Source organism: Eutrema salsugineum, unplaced genomic scaffold, assembly GCF_000478725.1.
Source record: "Eutrema salsugineum unplaced genomic scaffold, Eutsalg1_0 scaffold_4, whole genome shotgun sequence".
Classification (NCBI taxonomy): Eukaryota; Viridiplantae; Streptophyta; class Magnoliopsida; order Brassicales; family Brassicaceae; genus Eutrema; species Eutrema salsugineum.
The window spans coordinates 9,538,976-9,550,404 of NW_006256686.1; the positions used below are offsets into that span (position 1 = coordinate 9,538,976).

Here is an 11,429-nt window from a genome sequence, read left to right on the forward strand (position 1 = left end):
GCCCCTTCTGGCAGTCGTAGGCGATAAGAAACCGATCCAATGCATTCTAGTACTTCAAATTGTTCATAAAACTTAGGCAACAGCTTAGTGAAAGCTTTACGTGACACTATTAGTTGTCGATATGGTTGGATCTTCAGCTAAACTAAATCCCCCTTGGAAAACCGATACAATATGTTTTAGTATTTTAAGTAGACGTTCTCTTGCCATGAGCACAAATTTATCCCTTTGTTCCAATGCAACATCCACTGCCTCAACTTTGGAGCTATCCCTACTATAGTCCAAGAGTTGAGGTGGCTCTCGTCCATACACAATGCAAAAGGGAGTTTTTTTTAGGCTTATGTGAAACAATGTATTGTAACAATATTCCACCCAAGGAAGCCAAGTAAGCCACTTCTGCGGTACGTCCCTTGTTAGTCATCGCAAATACATTTCCACATTTTGGTTGACCACTTCTGTTTGACCGTCGGACTGAGTACGATAGGTCATAGTGAAACACAAATCCGTTACCAATAAACGAAAGAGTTCCTGCCAGAAAGGGCTGTGAAACACCTTATCTTGGTCGGAGACAATGGTCTCAGGAATCCCATGCAACCGAAAAATGTCTCAGAAGAAGGCTTGTGCAATGGTGACTGCAGTGTATGGATGAATTAACGCAAGAAAATGGTCTCAGGAATCCCATGCAACCACTAAGATCACTGTTTTTCTTGATACATTTGGAAGCGCCTCGACGAAGTCCATCAAGATATCAGACTAAATTTTTGATAGTACTGGTAATGGTTGCATCATCCCTGCTGGCTGAAGAGTCTCCCACTTGTTCTTCTGAGAGATCTGACATTCTCCCACGAGTTCTTGAATGGTTTTCTTCTACCCTTTCCAATAGAAATCCCGTCCAATGTGATCCATAGTCTTTTGAACGCCCTCATGTCCAAAGTTATGAAATCCTGTGACAACCAACTATGACTCTGCAGCTAAATAAACTCGTCCTTTCCGAAAGATCAGCCTGTCTCTTGCCTCCCAAGCTTTTGATTCCTCGCCAGGAATTATTCGATCGCGTAACTCAGCTAACTTGGGATCAGTATTCACTTCTTGACGGATGCGTGCAAGCAGTCTTTTTCTGTATTATGCAACAAATAGATAGAAAATTCCACCTCCGATTCATTGTTACTTTGTCTTGATAAAGCATCAGCAACTCTGAACGAAATTCCCAGAACAGAATTCCATGTCAAAGTCATAGCCCAATAGTTTTCTGATCCAATGTATTTGTGGGGATTTGGAAAGACGCTGTTCCAACAGGAATTTAAGGCTGTAGTGGTTCGTCCAAATCAGAAACCTGCGTCCCCATAAGTATGGTCGCCAATGTGTCACAGCCTTCGGAATACTAATGAGTTCGCATTCATACACCACCAAATTACTATGCCGATCTGCCAACTTCCTACTAAAGAAGGCTATCGGGTGCCCAAAATGATGGAGGACAGCTCCAATTCCACTACCTGAGGCATCGCATTCGACAACAAAATCTTGCGAGAAATCTGGTAGTACTAGGACCGGTGACTCGGAAAGAGATTTCTTGAGAGCCACAAAAGCCGTCTATGCTTTGTCATCCCAGCGAAATCCGGTTTTCTTGAGAATTTGCGTCAATGGAGCAAAGATTAGACCATAATCTCTGATGAATTTCCTATAGTAGTCTGAAAGTCCAAGGAAACCACGAACGGCGCAAACTGATTCTGGTCTGAAATCTTCGATTTGTCTACCTTTAGTAAAATGTCATGTCCCAGATAACCCACCTCGGTTTGTCCAAACGAAAACTTAGAATGCTTCAAGAGTAACTTCGCACATGCTATAGATGCTCCTTCCACGTCTTACTAAAATATCATCAAAGAAGACGAGCACATATTTACAGAAGACTGATAACATCGTATTTGTACCCATTTTCACTATTGATTTTAAATGATTTTTCAAAGGTTTTAATCAGTTTTAGGAAATTTTATTATGATTTTCATGTATTTATAGTTTGAAGGCTCTTTTCAGGAAACTTAGGGAAAATGATGGCATTATTAAAAGAAATCCACTTTTTCAGCTCAGAGTCAGACCGTCAGAAGTTCAGCCTCAAATGAAGATTTTCTCACCGTCTGATCCAGCTCAAATTTGGAGATAATCAATAGGAGACAACCAGCTTTCCATAGCACTTTACATAACAAAGATTCAACAGTGCAATCAAAAGATACATGGAAAACAAGTTGACCCAATTCACTGGTCTCGGAAGACTCTCACCCGCGGGAAACATGCATTTTACCTGCCCTGGAAGACTCTCACCCCCGGTGGACCTTAGGACGAGCCACAAGGCCCAACATCAAAGCCCACTTTACCATTCCTCTTCAGAGAAGTCCTAAATGAGACCTGGAAGACCATAGGACCTCATCTTTTGCATTCTTTCATGTCTTTTATCATTCCTTGCATCAGATCATCCATAACTAGTTTCAGAAGAACATAGTCGCTATAGGAGTCGAGAGTTACCTATAGAGAAGATGTGAGCAGATGAATTCAATATCTAATGCATGATCTTATTCCTGTCATGAGAGCAAGAGTTAATTGTCAGATCTGAGTGGTTAGTTGATTAAGATGGCGAGAGTTAATCATACATATGTCTATTCTAGTTCCATGCAGATCCCAGAAACATATGAAAATAAATTGCCCAGAAGCTAATTGGAAACGCCACCAAACATCGATTAGAGTAAACAGGAGAAGTATAAATCGCCATGAGTTTTAAACCTATAGTCTGAGTCGATATGCTTGAGATATTCTTTTAACAATTCATCCTGCATTGCATCTTATTTTTTTGTGACTATTAGATTAGGTTTAGTTAAAGATTCTTAGCCAAAAACCCCAAAAACTCCATGATTTTATGACTTTGCTTACTTTCCCAGTTTGTTGTTTCTCACAGATTAGACATCCTCTCTTTGGATCGACACCCTAAGTCCTACAACGTACATCTGTGCACTTGCAGACACTAGGGTTTTATAAATTTAAAACTTTTTGAGAACCAACGGGTTTGTTAAAAAAAACCCTAGACCCGCTACCCCATCAAGTTTTTGGCACCATTGCCGGGGAGGTTTTTAGTCGCTGGAGGTCTAAACCTGGGAGGTTGAAGCCGCAGAAGACTATATATATGTCGATTTTCTGCCAAAACAACATTAGGAATCCACTTTTTATTTTTCTGCTTATTATTTCTTCTGTTTGCCCTAGTTTCAGAATCCTTGAAGCATGGATCATCCGAGAAGAAACTCTAATCCCAAGCGAAGGTTTTGCAACCTGTGTGAAGCTCTTTGCGCATGTGAATCACCATCCAGGCTTGATTCTGATCATCATGTTTGGAACCCTAATCCGAACCATCACCATGGAGACTCGCGAACTCCAAGCCACCAAGATGAGCCCTATTTGCCATACCTGGTGAACCGTCGACCATCTCATCCTTTACCTCATCAGATTCTGCACCAGAACTATGAGAACAGTCGACTTAACATCCTGCTTAATCGATTGGAAGCTAAGCTGAATCAGTTCCTTGCCTCCCAAGCCCTCATCAAAGCTGCCCTGCGAACAAGGATAGATGCCATCACCATCGACCTTAACAAGAGGTTTGATGACCTCTCTGAGCACGTGAAGACACTGGAGGATTTAAGAACCAAAGACAATGAAGTGTTGAATCAAAGAATGGGGTCTGTCGAAGAACAGCAAGATAAGAGCAAGATAAAAACTAGAAAATACAAGAGAATAAACTGTTTCAAATGAGCAAGAAAACGTAAAAAAATAGAAGAAAATTTGGAGTTCTATAAAAGCATAGATAAGATAGCTAGCATGTTGTATTCTTTAAAAGTATATCGTTCTGTAGAACTGTATATATTGATGATCTATAGAACTGTATATATAGTAAAACCTCTATAAATTAATAATGTTGGGACCATGATATTTTATTAATTTATCGTGATATTAATTTATCTATAAATTAATAATTATTAATTTATAGAAAAAAATTGTTTTCTGCATATAATTTTCTAAAAATTATTTGGAATAATGTTATATTTTAAAATTTTAACAAATATCATAATATAAATTATGATTAAAAATCATAACTATCACAATAAAATAGTTTTCTCCATATTGGATTATCCATATAAAAATATACATGTTCATAAGTTTAAAAATTATAAAAAAAAACTATGGCTACTATCAGTATTATTGATGATAAATTTGAAGATAACATTACAATACATTTAAAAACATTTATATGTAAGAAAATCAATTATCACATCAAAAAATCATCATAATTGAATGTATATAGTAAAACCGCAATAAAAGCTACTGATATAATAATTAGAGTGATGAGAACCAATGAGATTTCAAATTTAACTAAAAACGAACACATTAGTCATATTTTAGAATATTAAATTTATATATATATTCATAAATTTATATTATTATTAATTTATATTTTTGTTGGGACCATATACTTACATAAGAGTTTCAAAAAAAATTATTATCTTATTATCTTATCGAATTTGATGGATTTTTACATTGGCCCGACTTGGGATGTATATATTTTCATCTCTTTTCAACATGTTATTTCATTATGAATATGAACTTCTGAAAAAGAAATATAATCAGTTATATAGACAATACGATAGTTCATAATATATTATGTTAAAAGCAATATATGGACACACTTTGCTAATGTTTTTTTATTTATCATTAATATGCATACTCAACACAAATTAAATCAATACATATATCTATATATAACTTGTATACATTGATATATTTTTGTGAAAAATAATGGCTTGCTTCTTGTGCAGCTAGAGAGTTGAGAAACACTATTAATCTTGATTTACTTCATCAATCTAGAGAACTATAATACAGATATGAAGCAACAAAATTCACAAAAAAATATATTATTTTTGAACCAAGATATAAGCAATATTTTTCTTACATCCAAAAATAAAGATAGTAGCAGAAAATAAAATCGATGAACAAAAATATCCAAAAAAATTATATAATACTCAATTTGTTTTACAATACATTTTTTAAGAAAACAGTGTTTCAACATATTACATATAGATTTTTTTCACGTTGGATAATAATTAATCAAAAACAAAAGAACAAAGAGTCTCATAAAGCAAAAACAGAGGAACAAGGAACCATATAAATAAAGCATCAGTCTCCAATGATTTCAACATGCTTCCACTTTCATGTTTCTCAATCTTAAATATCATGTGGCACATGCTTCTCTGTATAATCTCTCATGAAGCCATGCTGATTCACCCATAGCCAAATATGATTGGAAACGATCATCTCTTGTAATTAATGCTTTTTGAGATGTCCCAAGTAATCCTATTAGATTTTAGAGTTTCCATCACAAGATAAAGTTAAACACAGATACTGGGAGCTAAATGTGTGTTGTTAGGTGCTATTAAAAATAAGCAAATCCTAATCTACATTTCACACAGATTAAAAAAATATTTTAAATATACAAAAATTTATAGTTCAATAAATTACGTACAATTAAATGGGGATCACCTGCCTTAAAAACATTCATAATATTTTTGGCTAACAGATAAATTAGACATTTGATTAGAAAACTCATTTTGAAATTTATGTAAAACTTAGTACCAAATTTGGTAATATATTAGGTAGTCACCGTTACCCTAACTCTTATATTAGGTAAACTTAAACTAAAAAACTAAAGTGCAAAAGCATTTATATACATATATATATATATATATATAGTTTACTTATCATACTGTGAACGTCGACATTTGTTAAACGCTAACGAAATCATATATTATTAAATGAAAATGACACATCACAAATCCATAAAATAAAAAATCATAATCATTCAGATAATAAAATAAAACCACAACGATAAATAAAAAAAATAACAAAAAAACTTTATTGAAAAAGCACTTGAGAATTATTTTATTTTTTGCTTATCAGAATGTGAATGTCCATTCTCGAAACACTAAAGGAACAATGTATTATTGGTAAAATTTGGACTGGTAAGATACTGCTTGAGCTGGCTGTGGTCAGAGCAGTAGAGGAATCACTGGGGATTTGCTGTTGTTGCTGTTGAGGGTAGTGATAGTGGTGGTGGTGCTGGTGGTGGTGGAAGGGGTTGTGGTGGTTATCCATATGCTGAGATTCATAATTCATTTGCTCAGGATGGTTGTTCATCATCTCCATAAACCGTTGTTGCGGGATCTGATTATGAATTTGACTCAGATTCATATTTCGAGTTTGCTCATACAACCCAACATGTGGAGTGGCAGGATGACGAAATTTTTGATGTTGATGATGATGTTGCTGTTGCCGAATAGAGTTAAAATAAGCTGCGGCAGCAGCAGAAGAGGAGGAAGAATAAACCTCATGAATTATAGCGGCTGGTGCGGTTGTAGCCGAAGCAACTGCCAAAGATCCAATGCCTTCTGAAAAATGAGCCGCAGCCGCAGTGACAGCATTATTAGAAGATTCACCCATCTCAATACTAGAACTCTCCAATATCTCGATTTTGTGATTAATATCTCTTTGATATTGGTCAATCACATAGCCTAAGTCATTGAGATCCAAAATATTGAGATGAAACCTCTCCAGGCTACTATCCCAACATTGGAACATGACTTCAATCATCTCTTGCTCCCTGTTATCCTTCTCCAGTTTCCCCAGATTCTCGGACAATTTGGCGATCCTCTGTTTGAGAAAGGTCTCTTGGTCCACCATTTTTTTGTGTTGGTCCATCTTCGGCAACGTCTGGAAATCCAAAACTATCCTTCGCACACCAGAAGTCGATGGCCACACATCTGGAATGGAGTTATTAGGACTGTAGATGATGGCACAGGCAGTGACACCACAGAGAGTCGAGAGCTCCTTCACTTTCTTCAGCAAACTTTTCTTTCTTTTTTGAAAGGTTGCTTTCCTCGACGAGTTATTTTCAATGAAAGCAAGTTTCACCTTCTTTCTCGTCATGATAGACTTTTTTTAAAAAGTTTTTTTTGTTGTCTGTTTGTTTTTTTTTTTGTGTTAGTGGTGCTCTAAATCAATGGATGAGTTGTGTTATATAGTAATGGAGGGATACAAAGATTTGTCTCCTTTATTATAGATATTATTATTTTATTTATAGAGAGTAAAATAAAAATAATAATAATAATTACAACTCATAAAATTATGAATCTATTTAATTAGTTTTTATATCTTAGTCACCTATATAAATAGGATGGCATATGTAAAAAAATTGTACATCAATGTTTAAAAAATATTTGTAGATATTTAAGATAATATCTGAGATTTGGTTTAGTAAATGGGTCAAAGTTTTTTTTTAATATATTTTTAGAATTAGTTTTCTTTATTAGAGACTTTGAATGTGAATTATTTTGACTTGAAAAGTGACCACAAACTAAGGCAGAAATGGACAAAACTCTAATCGGATTAAAAATAGCAAGAGCAAGCCCAGCTATTACACATCTACTGTTTGCGGATGATAGTTTACTTTTCTGCAAAGCAAATACGGAAGAGTGCCAAAAAATTCTACAAATACTTAAACAGTATGAATCGGTTTCTGGACAACAGATAAATTTTGAAAAATCTTCAATTCAATTTGGCCATACAGTCCCAGTAGCAATTCAAGATGAGCTAAGACGGCTTACAGGAATTGATAATATCGGAGGAATGGGAAAATATTTAGGCCTCCCTGAAAGCTTGGGTGGAGCCAAAACAAAAATTTTCAATTTTGTTGCGGAAAAACAACAAGACAGAATAAATGGTTGGACAGCAAAACTCTTATCTAAAAGGGGAAAGGAGGTATTGATAAAGTCAGTGGCATCTGCAATGCCTACATTTGTCATGTCATGTTTTCGATTACCAAAATCCATAACAACGAAACTTACAAGTGCAGCAGCCCGATATTGGTGGAGCTCGAACGACCAACAAAAAGGAATACATTGGTTAGCCTGGAAGAAAATGTGTCGACATAAGACCGCAGGGGGTATGGGTTTTCGATCAATAGAGGACTTTAATACGGCACTACTCGCAAAGCAACTCTGGTGATTATTGGACAAACCGGACTCATTATTTGCAAGGGTCTTCAAAGGAAGATATTATCGAAACGGAAATCCACTGGATAATATTCGCTCTTACACCCCTTCTTATGGGTGGCGGAGCATGATATCGGCTAGACCTCTGGTTCAAACAGGACTAATCAAAAGAGTTGGCTCAGGGTGTTCGATCTCAGTATGGAATGACCCTTGGATACCAGCTTCTCGCCCGAGGCCAGCCACATGCAAAGGGTTTAACTACTACCCAGATCTAATGGTCAATCATCTGGTTGACCCGGTCACTCAAACTGGAACCTAGGATTGATTAGTGCCATCATTGATCCAGTAGATGTGGAAATCATTCGCGGAATACCCACGAGTCGTGTCTATCGACCCGATACACTAGGATGGCACTTCACGAAATCAGGTAGATATACAGTTAAATCTGGATACCAGGTAGAACAACAAAAATCAGAGGATAGTATGGAAATTTACTATGGTCCAGAGCTAAAGCCACTACAGGCACACATCTGGAAACTACGGTGCTCACCAAAATTGAAACATTTCATTTGGCAAGCACTATCGGGCTGTTTGCCAGTACTGGCAAACATAAAGAAGCGAGGAATAAACTGTGACACATTGTGCGCTCCTTGTGGAACGGAAGAAGAAACCACAAATCATGTTCTATTTGAATGCCCTCCGGTAAGGCAGATCTGGGCTCTCTCAAAGATCCCAAGACCCTTGGATGTCTTTCCAATCTCATCGGTTTATGCAAATTTTGATCATCTATTTTGGAGAATCCCCCAGGAATACAAAACAACAGATTTTGCATGGATCCTGTGGTACATTTGGAAAGCAAGAAACGATAAGGTTTATTCAAATATTGACAGAGATGCACAAATAACTTTGAAGATCGCGGAAACAGAAGCAAGTATCTGGAACGAAGCACAAAAGGAGGAGAAACAGGTTGAAAATAATATCGGAATTATGGATCGAGTTATCCCGCAGTATGCAGGATGGAGATGTTTTACTGATGGATCCTGGACGGAAGCGGATAAAGCTTCCGACTTAGGTTGGTATTCGTGCAAAGAAGGCGATGCAGAGGTTGTTATGGGTGCAAGAAATGTCAGGCGAAGCTTATCTCCGCTACATGCAGAGCTGGAAGCCCTCATTTGGGCGATGCATTGTATGATAGCAAACAACAAGATGGAGGTAGCGTTCGTCACAGACTGCTCCGAGTTGGTGAAGATGGTGTCTATACCAGAGGAGTGGCCAGCGTTTGGATTACACCTAGAAGAATTTGAGAGGAGTAAAGGGGCTTTCACTTTCTTCTCTATATCCCTTATTCCACGAGCGAAGAATATGAAGGCAGATCTCTTAGCATGCAGTGTTCGAGTCTACCCTCAAGACATGATCTATGTAAACTCAGTACCTCCAAACTGGACTTCTCTGTCCTCGTAGGTACTTAGGCTGTTGACAAAAAAAAAAAGTGACCACAAACTAAGGCATTATAAAGATTATTCTCTTAAGTCAATAGTTCAAAATCTAGTGTTTTGAATTTACATATTGTATCTACTATCTAGTTAGAAACTTCAAATAGCCATTTTGAAGAGTGATTTTTTTATATCTTAACATTATAAGGAGTCCAAAGATATAATAAGAGTAGATATTTTCTAAACAATAAAAAGTGTAGTTTAGGTTATGAAAGTTGAAAATAACTAAAAACAGAAAAAGATGAGAGAATATTTTTTGCAGCTTGTGCTGTAATTGTCAGATTATAAGATCACACTAGGTAATAAATCTGAGTATACATTATACTTAAGTTCAAAATCTTACTTTTATAGATCAAAAATTCCAGAAATAAATAAATAAATTTGATTAATGAAAAATGAATTGTTTCACCAAAGGTCTATATAATTTTGAAAAAACTAGTTATATATTTATCAAATCTATTGAATAGTTAAATTATTTTTTTAAATTGTTTTGATACAAAATTTTATAATACTCTAATATTATTAAAAAAATATTTTACAAAAAATAGATGTAATATATTACTAGATGAATATCTGCAAAAACATTTTTAATAATATTGAAAAAATAATAGGACAAAAATATTCAGTAAAAGATATATTAGCATATCTAGAATTATGAAAATTCTATTATTTTAGGTAGGTTCTTCATTTAGTCAATTGATTGATAGATACATGTATTTATGTATTGCTAATAAAAAATACAATGTAACGAAATCTATTCAAATATAATTGTTTTTTTTGGAAAATAGTATTGTAAAATTGCCTTTTGTTTTGATATTAAGTGAAAGATATACTAGCATATCTCAATTAGTAGCAATATATAGTAAAATATCTCTTTTAATGATAATTATATTTAAATATATTTTTTTTTACATTGCGTTTCTTATTATGAATACATAAATATATGTATCTATCAATCAATTGACCAAATGAAGAATCTACCTAAAATAATATAATGTTCATAATTTCATATATGCCAGTGTGTCTTTCACTGAATATTTTTTTTCTACTATTTTTTCAATATTACTAAAAATTTCCATAAATAAATAAATTGAATTGATTAATTAAAAATCAATTGTTTGATCAAATGTATATATAATTTTGAAAAAATAAGTATATATTTATCAAAACTATTGCATAATTAAATATTTTTAAAATTTTATAATTAATAAATTATTGTTTTGATACAAATTTAATAATATCAAAAACCTTATTAAAAATATTTTTAATTCTAAAAGTTTATTAGTTTTACAAAAAATAATAGTAAAAACATATTACTAGATCAAAATCTGCAACATTTTCTATTTCAATAGTATAGAAAAATTAGTAGAAAAAAAAACATTCAATGAAAGATATACTAATATATCTGGAATTATAAACAATCTATTATTTTAGGTAGATTCTTCATTCGGTCAATTGATTGATAGATACATGTATTTATGTATTGCTTATAAGAAATACAATGTAACAAAATCTATTCAAATATAATTGTTTCTGGAAAATAGCATTTTGTTTTTACAATTCAAGCTATTGCTTAAATCTTTATATATGTTTATATCGAGATAGACCTGCTCTTGAAGTGAAGGGAATAAAATTATTACTTTGACCCTCAGATTTTTTTTTTAAAATTTTGAACCCAATTATCTAATTAAGATCTGGATAAAATGGTGGTATAGTGTTAATTTTTGAGTTTGTGTGTGGTTATTTGCTATAAAAATATTCATGTCACTACAAGAATATCGAGTATTAATAGCATTAGAAGATAGCGTTTTATGCAGTTGTGCTATGTTTTATTTAACGTTGACTTTTACATAGCGTTTGT

At 34.1% G+C, this 11,429-nt stretch overlaps 1 protein-coding gene across 1 annotated transcript; it reads right to left on the bottom strand.

Moving 5' to 3' along the window:
- Positions 1-5,967: 5,967 nt before the first annotated feature.
- LOC18014158 (agamous-like MADS-box protein AGL80) lies at positions 5,968-7,011 on the bottom strand. Its single transcript, XM_006418932.1, has one exon. The coding sequence runs from the start codon at positions 7,009-7,011 to the stop codon at positions 5,968-5,970; it is 1,044 nt and encodes a 347-aa protein (XP_006418995.1).
- Positions 7,012-11,429: the final 4,418 nt, after the last annotated feature.